The 23,773-nt window shown below is 42.9% G+C and overlaps 1 protein-coding gene across 3 annotated transcripts in view; it reads right to left on the bottom strand.

Annotated features, from left to right (window-relative positions):
- Positions 1-23,773, bottom strand: part of MAST4 (microtubule associated serine/threonine kinase family member 4) — a 514,811-nt gene that overhangs the window by 270,248 nt on the left and 220,790 nt on the right. Inside the window, exon 4 of one of the 3 annotated variants that reach the window (XM_070412101.1) lies at positions 232-306. The exons of the other annotated variants lie outside the window; for them this stretch is intronic. Coding sequence (XP_070268202.1) covers positions 232-306 — 75 coding nt within the window. The remainder of the gene's footprint in view (positions 1-231; positions 307-23,773) is intronic. 3 annotated transcript variants of the gene reach the window in all.

Raw genomic sequence — 23,773 nt, 5'->3', positions numbered from 1 at the left:
GGGGGAGTCCTTACACCACAGAAACCAGCAAAGGTGACCACTAGCAGAGTTTCCTTTGTTTTCAGAGCCTGTTGATACATATTTACCAGAACTCCACTGGAGTGGATGGTCTTGAGTTAACAGAGAAGACTCCACTCCACAGACATGAACGTCAATAAAGCCGCATCCCCATTTTCCGCAGAGGGACCGCGTGGCCATGCACCCCCGCCGCCGGGCGCGGGACACACTCACTTTTGAAGCTGCAGGGTCCACTAGTCTCTGGCGATGTCGGGCTGAGCTGAAATGGTTCTTCGGAGGCTGCCCTTCCTGACAGTGAGTGACGATGGGGATGAGTAACGGGTGGGAGGGAGTAGGGGGGTGGGGGATGATGGGAAATGGCCAGAAAAGGGAGAGGGACAGCGTTTAACAGCACTGTACTTTGTTAAGCTAAAATCTAATCATAAAAACACACGATAGGTTCCCCCCCACAAAGCACATGCCATGTGTAGTCATTTTGTTAAAAACAGCTTTGTATATGTAGGTGTGTGATAAAGCCATGGACACAGCCCAGCGATAAGGCAGTTCCCACCAAATCTTCATTTTTCTGTCTTCTGATAGTGTCTCTAATGATATTTCAAGGATAAGGGAAAACTGGAACATGATTTGCCTGAACATGAAGTCCATCTTCCAGGAATTACAGAAGGCATGAGGGGGGCATTCGTAGAGTTAGACTTGTCATGCATTTGGACATCAAAAAATAAATCACAGTTTTCCCTAAAGCCATGAAAAGAAATCTCCTGTCTTGGAAGTTCCTTTCTCCAGCATCCTGGCAGAATTCCTGCTGTCGGGCAGCCGCCAAAACCTCTGCCCCTAAATGCAATTAAATTTTACTGGTTCAAACAGAGATTTAGCATTAAGTTCATAACTTAAACTATAGAAGGTTAGTCCAATCCTGCTAATTTCTCTTTGTGTGACAAATAGATCACAAAGAAAGATTTAACACCTCCCCATTACTCACTCCATGTCAAAGACACACACACATACACACACAGAAAAAAGAAAAAGAAAACTCCACACACAAGGAATTCTATTTTAAAGGGGAAATTTGGGGTCTCCATAAATGATAGAGTGTTTCACTTCTCCATCTTTCAAAGTTGGACAATAGTAAGCAAGGATGTGAGAAGCAAGCACTGTCCACTGTGAGCATCAGCTCCAGGGATGGGGAGATGAAAGCAACAGAGATATTTCAGAAATCCCCTGGGGGCTTAAACCTATGGACCAAGTGAGAGACAACACAGGGAGCCAAATGGCCCTCAGCTGAGCTTAGCATCTGCTTGGCTGTGTGCTGACAGACAGTGAGAAGACCTTCTACTCAGGTAAAAAGGCAATGCCTACATTATAATACTAAGAATTATTTTCCTCTGCTAGAATAACAGCTCTATTACTTTTAAGACATGGATCAATCACACCTACTTGAATTGCCAACAATCACTGCTTCGCTGTCCAAAGTATAATGCCTACCTTTCGAAAAGGAAATGTCATAAGTAGCAGATTGCAAGTCAGTATTATATTTTCCTAGTAACTGTCCTGCCAACATGCATTCTTTCCCTACTCTCTTCTGAAAAACAAAAAAGAAAAGAAAAGAAAAAAAGCCAGAAAAGAGTCTTAAAATTCAGCTGACCTAGAAAATGTATCAGAGCTTTAATGGCAGAAATGATGCTCATTAATTCACTGAATACCTGGCCAAACAAAACCAAGCAAAAAAGGGAGGATGACTTCCCAATCAATACAATCAATTGTTTTTACATCAGAAATAGCTTCTCAAAAAAGAAAAAAAGAAATCACAGATTATTTGGCTTGATCTGAAAATTCTCCTTTAAACTTTATGGTCTATCAGAAAGTGGTTTCAGTGCTTTTTACTCCCTAAAAAAAAAAAGTGAGATGTAAATAAATAATTACCCTCATTAAACGTATCTGGAGAACTATCCACCCTTATTAAGTCCCTCTGGAATGACTACAACCCATGTAAGAGTTCCAATGCACAGTGCCAGGCTCCTGCTCTTCAGGAAAAAAAATTAATTTCGGCGTTAAATACACAATTACAGTCAATGCGCAAATTAACTAAATCCTGGGCCTGTGGTTTATTGCTCTTTTTCAGACTCCAAGGTGAAAATGTTATCTTATTTTAATTAGCTAATTGCACCGTGAACTCAGCAGGGGACAGATGTTGATATTAAACCTAGAATCTGACTCTCCAACCCCCCGCATGCGGAAGGCTGGTGTAATGAGAGCAGCACACCCTTCAGGGGAGGAGAGGGGGTAGGCGGGTTTTTGAAACCTGGTCTCCATTTTATCTCATTTACTATCAAGTACAATAAATCTGTAATAGTCAGCTTTTGATGAACAAATAGGTCTATGAAATAATCAATATATTTACACAGATTCCAGTAATACATCTTAATAGAAACCAAAGAACAGCCTGGAAGATTAATGTCATTTTAATGAATTGCCTATGGAGTGAAAATAAAGGAATTGGGAACAGCTCACAGCAAGCTTTTCTCCATATGACTCATTTCTTAAATTAATCTTAATTGTAAATAAAATAGTCTCATTGTATTTTATTGTAGAAAAAAAAGGTGGTGGTGGTCCGTGGCTCAGGTATTGTACTTAGTTTGATGCTGCTGAGGCTTTGTGCAAAGGCGTACACAGCGAGGTCCCAGATAGAAACCTTGGAGAAGAATTTAATTCATTAGAAGTTGAAGATGCCTGCTTCTTCACTTTAGAGAGACCTTAATTTATTAAAAGCTTTTCCTTTTCCTTACCGGTCTTGTTAGCAGCCAGATTCCCTGACAGGTCATGGGCAGGGAGCGGGGAGGACAAACAATGCATCTTTGAGCATGCATAGTCAGCTCCATCAGCTCAATTATGAAATCCTTTACAGTTTTAGAAAAGCAAACAGAGCTCTCATACATGGTATTGCCGGAAACCAAGGTCCCTATAAAACAAATTTCTACGTATACTTTTCCATGTTCAAGAAAAACATTAAATTCTATCACTCAGGCCAACATTAAAGACAAAATTTATTCCTCCAATGTCTTTACCCAAATTCTTAGTGACAAGAATCCATTTCTCCTCCTAAATGACAGCTAGCCTTCAGATTGTGGTATCTGTCATTCCAGACTGAGACCTCAGTCTCCAGGTACCAGTTACCTCCAGGCTAATGCCATCAACATCAGCAAAAAACAGATTAAAGACCTGGGTGGGCCCCCACTGGGCTCTCAACTGAACAGCTTATTTACATATGCAAATAGGGCTCCTTTACTACTAGAGGTGGGGGTGGGACAAGGAGGGTTGGATTTCTCACCATTACTTTTGTGGAAAAGGAAGCACATTATATTGCTTAGGTCAACTTAACCAAAATCATTTTGCTGTGATAACCCCCACTAATAAAAGCAGCAGCCTTCAGTTATGTAAATAAACTATTAAAAGATGACAAAAGGAGGGTTGACATGTGCAGATCTGGAAATTTAATGAGACATATTTCATCCCCATGCTAAATGCTTTCATCAAGCCCTCTCCTGTTAAGTAAGTCACTTTAGAAACTATAAACATCCCTTACCACTGCAGATCATACTTTTTAAAGAAATTATGGCTCCCTAAACATTACAGATCTGATAGCATAGTACTTTAGCCTAATTTGCATCCTATAAGCATATTTACAAGAATACCTTGTGGAAAACAATATATCAGGTGTGAAATAATGGGTGCCCAATGACTTTAGTGGCTGACATCAGATTATTTAAAAGCCTAATTCTTTAAACCAGGTATAAATTACTTTATCTCAAAATCAGAGTCACAAGGAAAATTTAAAACTAAGTTTATCCATAATTTTGGCACTGGTCCCATTATTATTTTTAAATCTGCCATTAGACCTTTCCAGTCTAGAGATTTTAACATAAGAAAAGAAAGAAAGAAAGAAAGAAAGAAAGAAAGAAAGAAAGAAAGAAAGAAAGGGTTTTAATCCTGAAAAGAATCACACGCATTCTCAGATAAAAATACAGCTTTGCACCCAACTCTTAGACATACTTTTGTCTGTCATATATATTTCACCCCCTATTGAAGCCCTTAGGAAACACTATACTTAAATAGGCCGAGTAAAGGGGTCTCCCTGTGCATCAGTAAAGCAATCTAGGACCATGGAAAGCCAAAATAAACTGAAAATATTCACAAGCTGAGGAGATTTAACAATTACCAAGCATATCAAAACAGGAAGCAGAAACCCAAATGAATAAGGAAGAAATGTGCCATTTGGAAGGTAGAGCACATTTTCGGGCATAACACCATAGGCTTCTAAAACCCATGGAACTAATACAGTAATTTAGGAAACCTTCATAATTAATAACATTGTAAAGATGCAAGTACATAATTTTTTGTCTCCTTTCAAACCCAGGTTTTTCAAGTTGTCTCAAAGGAGAGTCAGGTGGGTCTGGAAGGGACACCCACCTCTGAATGCAAACTCTGAAGCAGTGGCTTCCTGGCTTTTCTCAGGCAGATGCTCGGTGAGAAACATATTCCACATCGTGAAACAGTAGTTGCCAATACTGCCAGCAATGCACTCTATACTCTAATCCAGTCCAGTTCCTCCTTAAACAAATGCTGGTCTTCCCCGAAAAATGGATGATTTGATGTGCAGCTATAAAACCACACCAAGGGAATGGTTTTTAATTGTGATGACATAGGAGTCACCTAGAAACCCCTTACAAATGCTCCAGGTTGTGTCCCAAACTTCAGTCATTGCCTTATTCATTTCCCCCATATCCATATACTATGTGAACTATTACATCTACTATGTATACGATTCTTCTCTTAATTAATTTATTTTAAAAGATTTCTCCATTTTTTTAAACTTAAATACTTCCATTTTAACGATGACATCTTGAAATCATGGCTTTGTTGTGCCACTTACATGTTTATATGTTAAATGCTATAAAAATATCTGTGTACTGACTAGAGTTATCCGTGGCAACCAGTGGTGTCCATGCCATGCTGGTGGCAGACGGTGGGAGTGAGCAGCCTCTGCGGTTTTGTTTTGCTTGTTTGGTTGGTTTTTCTTTGGCAGGGAGAGGAGGGGTCACCATAACCTGGAATTTATGATTCTACCATAACATCTCCCCCTCAATTCCAACTGTCTACTCTGAGATGTCAAACAGAGATTGCAAATGTCACACGTCCATGACCCAATTCTTGACCTTTGTCCCCTAAATCTGCCTTCCTCAGTGTCTCCAGGAAAGGGCAACATCTTTCACCCAGGGAGGGGAAGACAGAGGAAGGAAGAGAAGTGATGAAGGGAGAGGGAGGAGGAGGGGAGGGAGGGAGGAAGGAGAGGAAAAGGGAAAAGAGGAACAGAGAGAGGGAGGTATGGGGAAAGGTGCAAAGTGATTGGAGGTCACAAAGGAGATATTAGGTACCCACAGATCACTGAGCCAAAGTTAACAGCAGCAACCACAGGATCGGCTTCCTTTTTCCCTTCTCTGCTCAGTCCCACTTCTCAAACAGCATGTGCTGCTTCACCTGAAACCTGCCCTTGCCCCACCGAGTAGGATCCATGCGTTAGTATGATGAGAGGAGAGGCCACAAAGTATTTTTCTTCTCTGGATCCCACTTCCCAGAAATGCTGAGGGGGTGAGCTAGACATCATCTGTGAAGCACCACTTAGCTAATGATGGGGTTTCCTTTCTTCAAGGTTTCGCTTTAATGTAATTTGGGTAGCTTTGCAATCTCAAGTCAAAATAAAATCCTGGGGTTGAATTCCTGATGAAATTCTTACTTTGAATTCAAATTTACTTCTCAACCCGGGTACATTTCAATTTGCCTTTTACAGGTGTTTGGTCCACATGAGGAAGGTAGAAAGCCAGTCTGCATGGAGTCCACCATGATTCCATGGAGAAGGTCGCTCTTGGACTACCTGAGGTTTAGGGAGCAAAGGAGACCTCACCGAGGGCCATGCTCCTCCTCACCCCAACCTCCCGGACCTCAGCATCCACATCTAGCAGGTTGCATATGAGGGGTTAAAGTTCCAAGACCCTTTCTGAAAGGTAGCCCAGAATTGCAAAGATGAAGCATATTCAGGATACCCGGTTTTAAAAATGAGTGAATTCAATTATTGAGCTCATATCATAGTTCAGATTTCTTGTAGGCTCCATAGTATGTGTGTTTTGGGAATCATAGTATTGACTTCCTATTAGACAATGTTTATGTTTACTGCTGTTCATAAAGTAAGTTTGGGTCTTGGACTATATCATACCCATCAGTCATTGATCCTTTGTTAGAGCATTTCAGAACATTATATATTGATTCAAATTAATGAATTTTATGTCAGAGACCAGTTAACACATTTTACCATAGACAATAAGTTTATGGATGTAATTACTGACTTGAGCTCCAAAAACACAGCACAATTATACTGCAGCGCATATGTCAGCCCACTTAAGTCACTCCAATTTAGAAAAAAAATCTAATGATATCACACGCCACACATTTTTTAATGAGGAAAATTACAAGATAGCTAAATTAAGAAAACCAAGTCTCCACAGGGAAATCTGGGGGAGGGTGGAATTTAAAGTTTTACTAATTTTCTGAAGACAAAACAAAATTTTCAACATAACTCCAAGATGTACCCAAAGCAAATTATTGCCAGCAAGTAATATGGCTCTAATAATAAGACTACTTGGGGTTCAAATGCGGCAAGGGCTGCACTACCGCCCTCCAAGCTGTTCTTAGTTTCACCTATTCCAGCAGGCATTGGGGGAAATGGCCAGGGTCCCAGGAATGGGGGGAAGCCTGGCTCTGCAGATATGGGCAGGATGTTGTCAAATGGCCTCTCTGTCACCTCGCAATTGTGAAACAGATAAAGTCCGACAAACACACCCCAATCATAATGACAACAACGAACACATGATACAACACTGCTAGCCCATAGGACAATGACAGTGCTGTCCTTTCCACAAGCATGATCACTGTACATTCCTGGGTGAGGTATGCAGATGAAAGGCTGTCTTGTTACTCCCTCTCAATAAGGCTCTAGATGAGCGGTTCTCAACCTGTGGGTCTCGACCCCTTTGGCGGTCAAATGACCCTTTCACAGAGGTCGCCTAAGACCATCCTGCATATCAGATATTTACATTATGATTCATAAAAGTAGCAACATTACAGTTATGAAGTAGCAACGAAAATAATTTTATGGTTGGGTCACAACAGGAGGAACTGTATTTAAAGGGCCAGAAGGTTGAGAACCACTGCTCTAGATGCTTAGAAGACATGACCCTGTTAAGCAGGTACAAACAGAAACATCCTCACGTTCAGGCTGCCAATTCTATAATTTCATCTTCCAGTCTCACCAAGACAGACCTGTATCTGGAGACTGTGCAACATTGCACTCTGGTCTCTCCACAGTAGTTCCACTGCTGGGCTCTGCCCTGTGGAGTGCACACAGCATGAAGGCATGTCATCATCATGGAAAAGGTCCAAAAGACCCACAGATGTTTGCATCTGTAAAATGGGTAGAAGAGCTACCTCTGTAGGGTTGTAAGAAAAAAGGACGCCTATAGCATATTCAGCACATGCCCGCAGTAAGGAGGTGGCTCACAGTAACTGCTGATTTATACATAGCGCCTCTGACACTGACCCACTTCACACTGGTAGTTATAGGCTCCACATAGCTGACTTCGTGAGGACTTAGAGCATTTTCTACATTTGTGAATGAACATAGCAATGGAGCCTAGATCCAACCCGGGAGTCCCAGGCTGTGTGGGGACGACCCATGGCTCAGATCCTCTGTGCTAACATTGAAAAAAAAAAAATCCCATGTAACAAAAGCATCCAAGAGGTACCTCTAGCTGTAAAGCAAATCCTGGGCTAACTAACCTCTCTGAAAAGAACTGAGCAGTGACAACAGACTGGAGGCACATGGCCACATAGCCACCCCGGAGCAGCAGGCCCAGCACAGCCTCAGTGAGCCGGTCCTGCATCTGACCGCATGATGGAGCTCGGCCTTCCAGTGACACAGTGACTTTCCCAGGCTGCTGTGCATCCCAGGTGATTGTCCCAGACGTCTGCCCGGGGGAATGCAAAATAGGAAGGAAGCGGGCTCCACAATCAGCGAACAAGGGATTTTTTATTTTTATGTGTTTTGTCAGAGGATGGGGAAGTGGTGGGAGGGAAGTGCGGAAGCGTGGGGCATGGAAGGAGGACAGATGACAGAGAGAAGCAGAGGAAGTGTGGGGAAGAAAAACAAGAAAGGCTGCTGACGAAAAGCTACTCCAGCAGAGAAGGAAAAGGTGCTCCTTGCCAAGAAAAAATGTGCTAATCTTATGCAGCTGAAACAGATATTTAAAGAAACCTCGTAAGACTTTTGTCTTTAACTCCTTCATACGTAATCTTGAAGGACTACTTCAGCCTAAACACTCCCAGGGGAATGAGGGGTACTCTGTGACTTCCCGCTATGAGCCACACTTCTATAAATGTGAAGCTCTTTTTTCTTTTATCCCATTTATTTCTTTTTGTCCTGCAGCTTACGCACTTTTTGTTTATATTCAATACTAGAGGCCGGGTGCACGAATTCATGCATGGGTGGGGTCTGGCTGGCCCGCCGCTATGGGGGCCAATTGGGGTCAGGCCAGCTGGCTGCAGGGGAGAGAAGAGGCCACAGGCAGTTGGCCGGCCAGCCCTGCCCCCAATCGGGGGTGGGGGGGTGCTGATTGGGGACCGGGCTGGCCAAGGGGAGGGGCCGCAGGAGGTTGCGGGGGGCGGTGATCGGGGCCCCAATTGAGCTGGTTGGCTGCTGCAGTACACATCATAACAGCCAGTCTTTCCGTCGTTTCGGTCACTGAGCTTTTATATATAGAGATTATTTTGTATTCGTTTCAGGTGTATAGCACAGTGGCCATACAATCATATACTTTACAAAGTGTTTCCAGTACCTACCTGGCACCATATATAGTTATTGCAATATTACTGACTACATTCCCTATGCTGTTCTTTACATCCCCATGACTATTCTGTAACTACCAACCTTGTTTCTCAGTCCTGTCACCTTTTTCACCCACTCCACCAACTCCACTCCCCCCTGGCACCCATCAGTCTGTTCTCTGTATCTATGAGTCTGTTTCAGTCTTTTTTGTTGTTGTTGTTCATTTATATTGTTCTTTAGATTCACATATAAGTGAAATCTTATGATACTTGTTTCTCTGACAGACTTATTTCACTAGCATAATACCGTCTAGGTTCATCCACGCTGTCACAAATTGTAAGATTTCATTCTTTTTTGCAGTCGAGTAATATTCCATTGTACATTTGTACCACCACTTTTTATCCACTTGTCTACTGGTGGGAACTTGGGTTGCTTCTAGAGCTTGACTATTGTAAATAATGCTGCAATGAACATAGGGGTGCATATATTCTTTTGAATTAGTATTTTGGGTTTCTTCAGATATATAACCAGAAGTGGAATTGCTGGGTCTAAGACAGATGAACCTCTTTCCTTGAATAACAGCAACAAAGCAGGGTAGCAGATGTTATTGTCTCAGTCAAGTTGCAAGATCCTTAGAGGAGAGTAAATGTTCTTGAGAATGAGTTTTTAAATAAGAAACAGTTGTATATAGCCTTACTGTGTGCTAGGCTCTAGTGCACATTACATGCATTAACTATGTTAATCCTCATAACAGCTTTATGAAATGAGCACCATTATTATCCCCATTTTACAGATGAGAAAATAAAGGTATAAAGTCATTTAAAAAATGTGTCTTAAGTCACAGAACAGGTAAGAAGTGGAGCTGAGATTCAAATCCAGGCAAGACTAGCCACAGAGTCTGTGCTTTCAACCACTACCCCAAAGAGCCTCTCCCTGGTCTTAATTAAGCAACAATAATATATATTGAACCACTTTTTCAAGGTAGCTGATCAACTTGGCTTTTTAAGTTCAGTGACCTCAATGTGCTGAGATATTTTATTTATTTTAAAATATTTTCTTATTAATTTTAAGGAGAGAAGAAGGGAGAGGGGGGTGTATGTAGAGAAACACCAATGCGAGAAAAACACATCAATCAGCTGCCTTCTGCACACCCCCTCCGGAATTGAGCCCATAACCAGGGCACATGCTTTGACTGGGAATCGAAACTGGCGACCTTTTTGGTGCACAGAACAATGCTCAACCAACTGAGCCACACTGGCCAGGGCGAGCCGAGATATTTTATAAAAAACATGCATAACCTTATTGCACGACTGTCTGATTCTCAGAGAGCCAAAAACATGGGAGGGAACATGGATGAGGAAACAAAGTTCTAGGGTGAGTTTTCAGTCATGTTATATTTCTTATGTTAAAACACACACACACACACACTTGTTACTATGTTCAATTGCTTTCATTAAAAAATATTGTATGAAGAAAAATGACAAAACGTTTCCTAACTCTAGATGTCAGGTATACAGGTGTTTGGTTTATCATTCCCTATACTTTCCAGTATTGTTATGAAAGTTTCACATTTTTAAAAGCCCACATTTAACAGCTGGTCATTGTAACGTGTTACCATGACTCTTGTCTAGATCAACACTTGAAGCACAATCCAAAGATCGTCCTACAATAACATGGGCATAAGGGCCATTTTTGTGCAAATGCATAGTGTTTGATTCAAAATCAGATACAAAGAAAATGAGACTTAAAATCAGGAAGGCAATCAGCCAGTATGTGTCTTCCTGATGAAGACAACACACAGGAATTTCTAATCTTGTCCTCCAGACAGCACTGACATTGACTGGCACATGTGAGGGCAATTAGTAACTCTTCAAAACTGAGATCAATATCTCACTTGCCCTTTCCTTCAAGAGGAAAAAATAAAGAAAATAACATAAATCTCATTCCCCAACTCCTCTCCCCACCCCCAACCCTGACATCAGCCTCAGCTGCAGCAAGCTCAGACCAAGCTGGTGCTAGCAGTGTCCCATCTCAATCACAGCCACATGCATTTTTATACTTCAGCTGCAGGCATTCTCCGAGACCATGGGAACCTGCTGGACCTAGAGTGAGGAGGAGTTAATGCCTCGTGGACAACCTTCAACTACTGGGGGACAGGAGATGGTGGTGGGTAAGCTCAGCCTTCCTGTAAGAAGTCCTTCAGACGGACAGTTCTGGGAGGGTTCCTTTTGATGTGTCTCAGCAGGTCCCCGTGAAGTGACACCATTGCAGCAATCTTTCATGGCTTCCCTTCCATATGCCTCCTACTTGCCCCCGAGTCCTTGTCTCCAGCTCTGCTTGCAGAAGAAGACAAAGTAAGAGACAAACGCCACCTAATCCAGCTCAGAGTGAATTTTTTTCTAATTCACGGATTCTACTATTTTTTAATAGTTAAGTGCCAAACAGCATATCTGATGTGTAATTCTAGTTCTTTCATGAACTCATTCAATAAACATATACTACATGCTAAGTGGTAGAGATACAAAAGCTAACCTCAAGGAGACACTGCCCCTACCTTCTTTGGAAAAGGCAAGCTTGCAAAATTTTTGTCAAACCTGTTTATGCAACCTCACTGACTTATTTAAAACTATGACTTATTACAAATGTTTAATGTCTGCTGACTTTATAAGTAGTTTATTAAATATATGACTAAATGTCTTTGCTATATTAATACATTTTGTGTTCAATGCAAGATACCAAAAGGTTTGTTCCATCTACTCAAAACATAACTTATATATTTAGAAATGAATTCTGATTTTCTTCACCACAAAAATTCTTACAGGAATTGGGCCTTTTCCTTCCATTCATTCAAAAAATGATTCCCACAGGCAGAAAACCCATGAAGCAATGATTTGGAAAACTTTATGTCCAAACATTATGTAATATTTTCCAAGTTAACTACTTGGAAGTCTACATTCTCCTCTTACTCTCTGATGAGACTCGGTAACCATTGTGCAAATCCAGGATAAGCACCTAAACATCACTGAACAATAATACTTAAGTGTGACTTCCATCTTTTGTGACAGATCTTTTCCTTTTCGCATGACACTAATTGGGAAGAACAAACAGATAAAAGCAGGGGCATTCTCTTGCTTATTCATAAAATATTGCTTTTGTGCTATTTGTTTATTTTAAAAAATAACATCAGCTTTCCCACAGTATCTCACACAGTTCAAGGAAAATATAAAAGAAATACGACCATTGGAGTACATACAAAAAGAAAGATAAGGGGAAATGATTCTTCAGTTAAATACAGAATCATACATAGTCACACTTGTACCAACAAAACTGTATGAGTAGAATAATTAAACATTCCAGGGAGAATGTTAACTAAATTATCACACTGGCTATGAAGCCTTTTCGAACAGGCCTCTATTCTCTTCCCATTCCTACGATCATCTTTAACCAGCCATGACTTGAGCAAATGTCAACTTTCATTAGTAGCAATACCTTGACGTCCACCAGTCATGGCGTAAGGCCATGGAATATAAGATTCAGAACAGAGGTGAGGGGATCACAAAAGAACTTGAGATGTATTAACCACCCTCTCTTAGACTCCCTTTTGCCTTCAACTGGGGGATGCCACTCACTAGACACTGTGAAGAAGAGGATGTCATCCAATTTGTTTCCCAGTTTCAGATGCAATGACACTGTACTCTTCCTCTGGATCTCAGCACATTTTCCACATATTCCTTTACTCCCTCACCAAAAGGAATATAATGGGAATTCTATTTAGGGTGGGAAGAAGTTCGTTTATACCTTATTAGGGTGTCCTTTGGAGAATGCTAACACATATCCCTGCAACTTTTGTAAACTCACAGCGCACAAATGAGCTTTGGGAATTTGCACTGGAATGATAACTTCTATATACAAATTTAGCTGTGTTTAATTTGGGGTGGGGGGGGGAGAATAGCATAAATAAATGGATTTTAGCTATGCAAAATTTTTTCAGCCCAACCACTTTGGAATAAGGAAAGGCCAGACCATTGTATAGGGGATAAAAGTATAAATTGTGAAGACAAAGAACTACAGGTTTGTATCCACACCGACAAGCCATATGGTGTCCTGGCAATTTATTGAACATCTCTGAGGCTCAGTTTCCTCTTCTATAAAATGGGGTTAATAATATCTAGCCAGATCATTTTGAGGTTTAGAGCTAATATACATAAAGAGTCTAGCAGAGCATCTAATATTTAGTTGGCATCCATTACCCTATGGAAGGTTATTATTATGCATTTTCAAAGTATTTCACTGTATTGAACCTAATACTAAAACTGTTCATGGAAATCATTATTCACTAAAAATAATAGTTCAGCTAGTGTTGGATAACCTCTTTGGGCTACACAACAAGGCCATTCAAACCAGGTAATTCTCCAGAGCCTCTGTAGCTCTAAAAATAATACAATGAAATTAAGTTCCACTTAGCAAATCTTAAAACAGTCCAAAGGGAGGGTCTATATGGAAACTGCTCTTGAAAAGAATTTTTCCGCAATAATTCATGCCCGCGTGCAGGAGGAAGTATGCAGCAAGATACATGATATGAAGAGACTCGACAGAGAGGAGCGCACACTCCGTAACAGCCAGGGATACGCCGTGCCAATGAACACACAGCGGGTTCTAGCCACGGAGCACAGGTTTTAAACAGTAAGAAAATGGTGACTCTAATGAGTCATGTCCCAAGGAATGAAAGAGACAGCAAGCTGAAACAGCATCTCACACAAATTAAACTGTCCTGTAACAGCAACGGCCAGCGCAGAGAGCACACATTGGAGGCCACTCGCAGCATCCGCGTGGCTCTTGTCACGGGTGTTAAATTTTGCGTAACAAGAATTTGTAACTAAGGGTTGGTTCAAATTGCCTGGCAGACTAATCAATTAGACGGGCTGCCCCTGCCTACTCTCCCATTAAACCCTAGTTAAGGGGTTGCCCTACTGGCTTCTTTTTCTCTTCTCAGAGCCTATCTGCTAAGTCTTTCCATCAATACATGAATATAGATAGTGAGATAAATAATAGGTAAGATTGTGGTTCTTACACACACACACACACACACACACACACTCACACACATACAGATGCACACACACACAGCAGGGCCAAGATGGACTACTGTGCTAAAATCTCCTTTGTTTTTAGAATGACTTTAACCATTCTAAATGGTAAAAGGCTAAGATTACCATCTATGGGGAAATGTTCAGCCTGCACTGAGTATAAATACTGCCTGAGCAACCTCCACTGGCAAAAGGAACCCTCTCCCCATTCCAAGAGAAGATTCTTCCCACTTGGAAACAATGTTAAAAAAAAAAAAAAAAGGCTGCCGAAACCGGTTTGGCTCAGTGGATAGAGCGTCGGCCTGCGGACTGAAGGGTCCCAGGTTCGATTCCGGTCGGGGGCATGTGCCTTGGTTGCGGGCATATCCCCTATAGGAGATGTGCGGGAGGCAGCTGATCGATGTTTCTCTCTCATCGATGTTTCTAACTCTCTATCTCTCTCCCTTCCTCTCTGTAAAAAATCAATAAAATATATATATATTTTTTAAAAGGCTTAATATGGGTTTATTCTCTCTCTTTCTCTCTCTCTCTCTCTCTCTCTCTCTCTCTCTCTTCCCCCACTCCCACACCTCCCTCCCTCCTTCTCTCCTTCCCTCCTTCCATCTACACTAATAAAAGAGAAACATGGTAATTAGCGTACGACCGCTACCCTTCCCATTGGCTAATCAGCATATCCTTATGCAAATTAACTGTCAGCCAAGATGGTGGCCGGCAGCCAGGCAGCTGGAAGTGAACATGAGGCTTGCTTGCTGCAGTGACTGCAGACTCCAACGTTCCCCGCCTGACTTGCCGGCCTCTGAGTTGCAACTCTAAGCAACTATATACTATGTTGCAAATGTAGAAGCTAAACAAAACCCCAGAAACCAGCTTTCAGCCTGCCGGGATCTCAGAGCTGAGGTTATACATTGTTTCGATTATAGAACGGCAAACAAACCAGATAGGAAGCCTCAGAGCTAGAGCCAGAGCTAAAGCTGGCCCAGAATAAAATTAAAAAAAGAGAAAAAAAAGGAGCAGTTGGGAGCTTCAGTCAACAACCGCCAGCCTGAAAGCAGCCCTCAGCCCCTCACCCAGACTGGCCAGGCACCCCAGTGGGGACCCCCACCCTGAAGGGTGTGTGACCAGCTGCAAACAGCCATCATCCCCTCATCCAGGCTGGCCAGGCACCCCAGTGGGGACCCCCACCCTGATCCAGGACACCCTTCAGGGCAAACCAGGCGGCCCCCAGGTCTCTATCCTATATAGTAAAAGGGTAATATACCTCCCAGCACCAGGATCAGCGGAGCCGCAAGGCCTCTTGGCACCAGATCAGCATGACAGGGGGCAGCGCCCAAACCCCCTGATCTGTGTGTGACAGGGGACGGGGCCACAACCTCCCTATCCGCCCTGCTCTGTTCATGACAGGGGGAGGCACCCCAACCCCCTGATGGGCCCTGCTCTGTGTGTGACAGGGTGCGGCGCCCCAACCCACCCACCCCCCCCCCCACGGGCCCTGCTCTGTGTGTGACGGGGTAGAGTCATAACCTCCCCATCGACCCTGCCTTGAGTGTGACAGGGGGCGGTGCCCCAACGCCCCAATCGGCCCCACCCTGAGCATGACTGAGGGTGGCATCGCAACCTCCCAATCCGCCCTGCTCTGTGCATGACAGGGGGCGGCGCCCCAACTCCCCAATCAGCCCTGCTCTGAGCCCGACCAGGGGCTGCACCTAGGGATTGGGCCTGCCCTCTGCCACCCAGGAGCAGGCCTAAGCCAGCAGGTTGTTATCTCCTGAGGGGTCCCAGACTGCAAGAGGGCACAGGCCGGGCTGAGGGACCCCCCTTACCGCCCCCCCCCCCCCCAGTGCACAAATTTTTGTGCACCGGGCCTCTAGTATATATATATTTGAGGGTCTAGATTTGAAAGGAAACACAGACACTAGTATCCAAGACTACAGATAAGTCCTATTAGGATTTCCAAATAAAAATGCAATTTGATGACTTTGGGCAGGACATGTGCTCTCCCGTTTGACCGCAGGCCCCACCACTCCTTATTGGCTCCTAGTGGGCTTTATACGTGTATCTTGTGTTTCTAGCCCCTGAGGATGTTTTCGTTTGCTTTACTTTCCTAAACTGTATATTTAAACAGTTAAAAGAATACATATTTATTCAAAGGCTCGAAAATGAGGGGAGGCCCAACCTAGGACAGGCTTCTACAATAACATTAAATCAGAAGACTCACTCTAGGTTATTGGTGCACTTTTGAAATGGGATCATTTTTGTTAGGCATGAACCACTTTCTTATTTAAAAGTTACAGAAAGCACACCTCATTTTATTGCACTTCACAGATGTTGCGCTTTTTATAAGCTGATGGCAAGAGCGCCTACCAGCAAAAAGATTACAACTCGCTTCACTGTGGTGATCTGGAACAGCACCCACACTCTCTCCGAGGTATGACTGCATTTACAAGTTCAAGCACAGCCACCAAAAAGAACGCCAGCATTTGCTGTGCACAGGGTGGCAGAGTGCACAGACGAGGAGTGAAAGCACCTTGATCCCGATAGTTGCTATTTCGATAACTTCAGGTCAGTCACTTTATTTCTCTGAAACGCAGGGTTCTTAGCCGAAAGACGGAGGAATTAAGCTAGATTACATCTAAGGTTTCTCTCTTGGGCTTAAAATTCTACGATTCTCTATTTCTAAGCACCCCAGGCCTGAGCTGGTGGAGAAAAACTAACACTTTTTGACAGAAAATCTCCACACCTCGACACTAGGGGAGTTACAGAGTCTTTACCTGGGATGCTGCAGTGAGTCAGAGGACGTGCAGGGCAGGGATCCAGAACTCATCATCTTTATTCTGGCTGATGCAACCACTGTAAGTAACTGCCTCATGCCTGTGAGGTAATATGCTTTGTGCCAAGGACCCCATTAACATCCGAACGGACCTTGGCAGATTCTCCTTTCTTTCACACACAGCTTTTATCAAAGTATATTTCTTTCTAAACTTTCTGTTCTGATTATAAAAAAATAATACATGACAGATTCACAATAGAACGTCTCAAAGACACAAAGAGAATCAAAACCACCTGAAACTTAACCCTTGAAAATAAATTTTATTAATCATTTACCACATGTCTGACCATGTATTTTGGATATAACAGGGGACAGGACACTTTGTTAATCTCAAGAAGTTTACAGACTCTGGGTGTGGAGAGAGCCAAGAGAATGGGCAATTGTGATAGGACCGGAGCAGGTGCTAGAGACCTGCAGAGGGGACACCTTACGCTGGCTTGGATGTTTAGAGTAAAAAATTGCTTCTCTAGGGGGAAATAGTCCAAATAATTTCCGAAAAAGGAGGAGGTGGAGTAAATAAAAATATAGGGGAAGAGAAAAGGAAGGTGGAGCAGGGGGGAGAGGAAGGAGGGGAAGGCCAGGAGGAGGACAGAGATGGGCAGGGAAGTAGGATGCAGGAGAGAGAGGGAGGCAGCAAAGGGCAGGGGTCCGGAGAGGCAGACAGCTCCAAGCAGAGGGCAGGGTGTTTCCTTGGTGAAGATCAGATAACAGATTCAGGCTCTGCTGCCTCCTCAAGCTCCCAGCGGGTAGGAAGCAGAATGGAGTAAACAGGGCAAAGTTAGACAGAACCTTCAAAATCTCGATCAACTCTGCACAGAATGCTTCCTGGTCAACCTCTAAGGCGTAGAACACCGGTTTGGCTACATCACAACTGAAAGATGTCCAAAAGAATCAAGAGAACCCACATCAAGACACCCCCAATTATCCCGATTACTTTCACTGAGTCAAATAGGTTTCCTATTTTGCAGAGACTTGGACCTTCACCAAGATTCCACCTCATCAACTGATGATGGGAAAGGAACATGAAGGTGGGGTGGGCGGCAGGAAAGCCAACCGCCTGCACGTGAGTGGCACAGCTCTCCGCTCGGAGCACACCAGCCATGGCCCAGCCTGTGCCCTGTGTACAAACGCTGCAGCTACGGACAGATGTGTGGTTTGGCAAGAGAACTTTAGGAACTGGATTTTCCATTGTGAGCAGCACCACAGACCACAAATTTGAGAATGTTTCATAAAGTCAATGTACCAGAAAGAAGAGGAAAACAGAGAAGAAAAGATGAAAAAGAAATGGAGGATTAAGAAAAAATCGCTAGCCAGAACATCCTCCTTCCACACTTCCTACCCCTCACACACTGCAGCTAAGCGCCAACAGATGTGAACAATCTGTTTAGAGTAGCAATGATAAAAGACAATAACGATATAAAGCTTTATGCGGACTTGCCACTTCAGCTACTTATCACTGTCAAACCATTTAGGATAAAAATTATAACAACTGAGGCTAACTGATCGCTAGAGAAGTCATGCCTAATAATTCTTTACTTGCTAAACAAACAAAATAGCTGCCTGCTTTTACGAGGTTAGCAGAGTAAAAGCACAAACATACTCTTCGACATATTTTGAGGGAGAAACATACTAAATTTACTTTGGCATTAAACTGAAAATTTCTAAATAGTCAAAAGGAAAACTCACCACCTTAAGCAAATAGTAACTAAATAAAAAACCACAAAATAGAATTCTTTTTGTTCCGAGTCACAAACTACCCAACACAGAGCAGCTTTCACAATATAAGAGATACCCGCTGTTTAATTTAAAAGTTGATTCAGCAGCCTTGCATTATTGAGGACGAGGTTTCTTCGCATCTCTTGGCCCTACTTTTCATGGCACTGCCATCTTTCTAAGCAAGCATTCTTCATACACCCAACATAGTTTTGAACTACTCTTAGGGTATGTCTCTCTAAATTAATGCCCAAGAATAAAAATCATCTGTGCCCTGGTCAGTGTGGATCAGCCGTCCTGTGCACCAGGAGATGGTTGGTTCAATTCCCAGTCAAGGGCACATGCCTGCCCAGGTTGGGGGCTAGATTCCCCCTCCAGTAGGGGGCGTGTAGGAGCAGCTGATGGATGTTGCGCTCTCACACAGATGTTTCTCTCCCTTTCTCTCTCTCTAAAAAAAAAAAAATCAATAAACTATTCTTTAAAAAAAAGAAAAGAAAGAAAAAGCATCTTTGCCTCAACATTCCCAATAAAGCAACACAAGACTCCGTTTAAGTCCCATGCCATCCCTGCAATCACTGTGGTCCATGGGATAGAATATGCGTGTTGGCCCAGTTTATATCACATGCTCCCCTAGATCTGGACAAGAGTTAGCTCTCCCACAACCAGATGCAAATCAGGAGCCACTAAGAAGGAAGAAGAAAGGAATGGATGCCACACAAGTATTCCGCGTCGGAGGACCATGGCTTCTAACTCGGTAAGGTCTCAGTCTGGTTAAGTCATACAAAGCTATAGGCTCCAACTCAAAATTACTTTCCATAATAAAAGCAAGAACTGTTCCTAGACACCATTTTATCTCCGGATCTCTTTGGAGGTTTTTCACACTATCTTTAAAGAAGGAGGAGTACCTTAAATAGCAACTGCAATTTAAAATCTTCCACCTTTTTGCTCTGAGTCATTCACTGCTTCCTGTTTAATAGCATGGCTCTCCATACACCAAGTAGTTTATGAAGTCCCTCCAGGCTTCAAGAGGATGGCTCAGAGATTTAAAACTATAATATATCTCTTCTGACACAATTACATAATTTACAATAACAGATTAGCTATATTTTCTCTAGAGCCCAAGTTGTTATTTTCTAGCAAAAAAACTAGAGGACCTTCCATAGACCAACACAACACAGCCTGCCTCTTAGGGCAGTGGTTTTATTCTACTTCCCACTGGATAAAATATCCAGAGCTGATCTCTAAGCATAGAGTTGCACAAATACATCACTTTCACACCTCAAAGTGACTGGGAGAGTGTGGATGAAGGGAGCTCAGACTGCTTCTATCCAGCTCCTCCCTTCACACGAGCTCCCTGCCACACCCATCTTATCCATCTTATACTAGACACAACCTCTACGGAACTTGTCCCAGAAGATAATTATCAGTTGGACTGTCTGCCTTTCCCACCTCGGAGAGGCAAAAAAACCATAAGGCCATTAAGAATGTGGCCATACTGCCATGATTTGAATCGTGGCATCTAGTTTTTGAAGTCAGGCTCTGCCATTTAATAAGTGTATAACCTTTGAGACCCAGAAAGTTAACTCCTCAATTTTCACCTCAGAAAGTGGAGGGTAACAGTACCTTTCTCAAGGGGTGGTTGCAGAAGTGAAATGAGCTGTCATGTGTAAAGCACACAGAATGGTGGCTGGCACGTAGAAGCTCAATGAGTGCTGGTGTTTATGAGGGTTACCATAGCTATCGGAAGAGCACCTGTAGGTCCCAGCACAAAGTAGGAGCCAATATACACTGTCAATGAACCCATCTCTCTATTTTTTTAACTTATTAATTTGGTCCTTAATAAAGTGCTCCTAAATACTAGACCCTAATTGGTCAGGGTTATTTTCTAGGTCCTTTTTTTTTCTCTAATGCTCACCTGAGGATATTTTCTTCATTGATTTTCAGAGAGAATAGAAGGGAGAGGGAGGGGGAGGGAGGGAGAGAGGAGAGAGAGAGTAACACTGATGTAAGAGAGACACATCAATTTGTTGCCTTCTGCACGTGCCCCTACTGGGAATCAAACCTGCAATCCAGGTATGTGCCCATGACCAGGAATGGAACCCATGACCCTGGGGTACACAGGTTGATGCTCTAACCACTGACCACACCCACTAGGGCTCTAGGTTCTCCTTTTTTCTCAGACACTCACTTGGTGATTTCATGCATATCCAAGGCCTCAGTACACACCCATATGATAATGCCCCCTCGATCTCTATCTCCAGGACATTTTTGTCCTTATCGCTCCAAGCTCATACAGAGCCTTCTTGTCTACTAGCTATCTCTTCTTGAACTTCCTGAAACTTAACAGAACAGAACAGAAATCAATTGCCACTCTCCATCAGTGATGTTATGCTTCTGATAATCCCATGGTGGGGTAAGTGTCCTCTTATGTGCCCTGGCATCCAATATACTCACCTTATTCCTATACCCATCCATTTATTAAATAGCTACTATGTGACAGGCTCACCATCATAACACTTATCACTCTGCATGTAACTGTCTAGTTACTAGTCTGCCTTCTCCACTTTTGGGCCATAAGCTCCCAAAGATGAAAAGTTTTGGATTGTGTGTGCCCTTGTATCCCCAAACCTTGCACACAAATTAAAACCACATGACGAATACCTGTTGGGTGATAAAATCCAAAGATGCTTTCTCAAATCAAAGCAATATTCTTAGGCAATGTCCAAAGCAATGCTGTTTTTAATAAAGACAGAAAGAACATTAAATAAGTATGTGCCTGAAGGTTTCCAGTTATAGTCCATAACTGAGGAAACTTAGGGGGCAAACTGTGGAAAGCAGAAATCAACAGCCCCAAGATACACACACACACACACACATACACACACACACACACACACACACACACACACGGCTGGCTGGGTCCAGTTGTTAAAGATGAATGCCGGACTTCACACCAGTTTCTAGTTGAGAACAACTTAAGGAAAGCATCTGACAATGACAGGAAGGAGTACTGTAATCAAGGACACCCTCCTCATGTGAGCAGGCAGGAAATGATGCAGCCACTGTTCACCACCACCCCTCCCCACCCCAGCATATCCTCACCGCCACCCCCACCCATCATATCCCCTGGAGCAAATCTGAGGGCCTGATAGAGCAGCTGAAGACTGAGATAACTGCTAAAACCAAGAAACAGTGCCCAATCACAAACCTGGTGCAACTCCTTTCTGCTCCAAGCATGGGCATGGATGTACCCTGGCCCAATTCTGGACATGGACATGTGTTAGTTTCCCAGACTGACCCTACTTGGAAGTTACAGAACCCTTGAGTCCATTGTTATATGGCTCCCAGAAGGTGACAGAAAGCTTAATTCAAAGCATCCCCAATACTCCTCCAGGAGGACACAAGGCTTAACAAGGGATTTCACGTAAGTCTGTGTCCCTTCTTCCAAACATAATGCTGGATAGTGGGCCTCTCAGGACTGAAGGCTGTATCAGAGAAAGTTAATCCCATCACCAAGTGGCAGCCGCAGGAAGCTGGCTTGGGAGGGCTCTGGATGTGGCTGGGAAACATCCTCCGCTCTGCTCTGGTGAGGTAACCACAGCTCAGGAAAAGGGAATTCTTGAAATCATTAGCTGCTCCAGGAGGCCAGACAGGAGAGAAGATCAAATAACCGGGGAACCTCCTTGCTGACACACAGTATTCTTTTAAAGTACTTGACAAGTGGGAAGGGGTGGATGACAGCACAGGTAAGAGGACCGTGTCAGGACCACTAACATGACAACTATGAAACAAAGAAAACCTGTGTCGACATCAACGCTCCGTCTCACAGAAGCCTTGTCACTTCCACATACTAACAATTCAGGTTTTTCTGGGATAAAACAACAGGGGAGTTTTGGAATTCTTGCCCATTTTACACAGAGTAGATTTAAATATCAACAGCTGTGGATAACGCCACAGCATAGGTGTATATATGTAAATGCATCTCCACAGAAACACACAAGATCTCATTTAAGTGCTACATTCCGAATAATTTTGATGGCTTCAAGTTGTCTAGGCTAGGGTGGCATTAGAGATGCAAAGTTTAGTTCATAAAATTTTAAATAATGGCGATAAGATTTATCTAGACATACAAGAGGAACCTAAATATAAAGCACATGAATAATAGAATGTGCATGAATTTTGAATGCTTATTTTTTTTTTTTGGAAGAAAACAAAGAACTGAATGTGTGAATTCTTCTTTGAGTTGCCTGTATTTGCATTTCAATCGCTTGCAAGGTAAGCTCTGTGAAATTGGTCAAATGTATAGACTCTCATCTCTCCTCCACCCCAAATCAGTCAATTAGCTTCTAGAGAAAGTGGCAAATAGAAGTTAATAGCCACATCTCAGAACCTATTCCAGTGGACACAGATCGAAATAATTTCAAAGCAAGTATGTTGAGGACACAGGTTTTCTAGGAGACAAACTCTGGATAGGAAGCGTACAACTCCAGGAGCTAAGAGGTGATGTAGGGAGTGAGCACACACAGGGAAGTGAAATAGACAAGACAGAATACAACAAGACTCGCACAAAAGGAGAAAACAGGCAAAAGCCAGACCGCATCTAAACACTGTAATTGCAGGCAAAAAGGTAAATTTAGCAGTTTTTTGTGCTTTTAAACAGAGGCAAAATTGTCTATGCCAGCTCCACTGCCCCGATTAATACAGACATGCTATGAATACGAGCCCCCCCGTCATTCCACACCTCAGCCCCTTCATGCACTCTGACGCTGACTCTCTCCTCAGTAGCATTTTCAATCCTGTAGTTGAAAGCCTTTACTGGCTCCACGTTAGCCACTCTGTGCCCTTTAGAAATGCCCTTATTCTAAAAAAGTTACTGTTTCATGTGCACAGGAGCATAAATATATTTAATACACAAGTATTATGTATCGTGCCTTTCCAACTGCGGCACTTTTATTCTTTCATTTTCTGCCTTCGACAGTCTTTGCCTTTCCTTTTAATAAAAGCAGGGAATCTAGAAACCAACAGGAAAGTAAAAAGTGGAAGGTGTTATGCTTGGCTCCGAGTAGGCACTCAAAAACTAGGAATGGAGGCTTCAGCTAAAAGAAATAAAGGAAGGAAGAAATACATGGATAGGGAACATAATAGTAAAGCTGCTTTTACTAAGTGCCCACTCACCTCACCAGGTCAGTGCTATGGACT

This window comes from Myotis yumanensis, unplaced genomic scaffold, assembly GCF_028538775.1.
Source record: "Myotis yumanensis isolate MYYU_CA2020_CCGP unplaced genomic scaffold, mMyoYum1.0.hap1 SCAF_4, whole genome shotgun sequence".
Taxonomy (NCBI): Eukaryota; Metazoa; Chordata; class Mammalia; order Chiroptera; family Vespertilionidae; genus Myotis; species Myotis yumanensis.
Note: the sequence above shows the minus strand (reverse complement) of the source record. Positions and strands in the feature narration are given on the sequence as shown.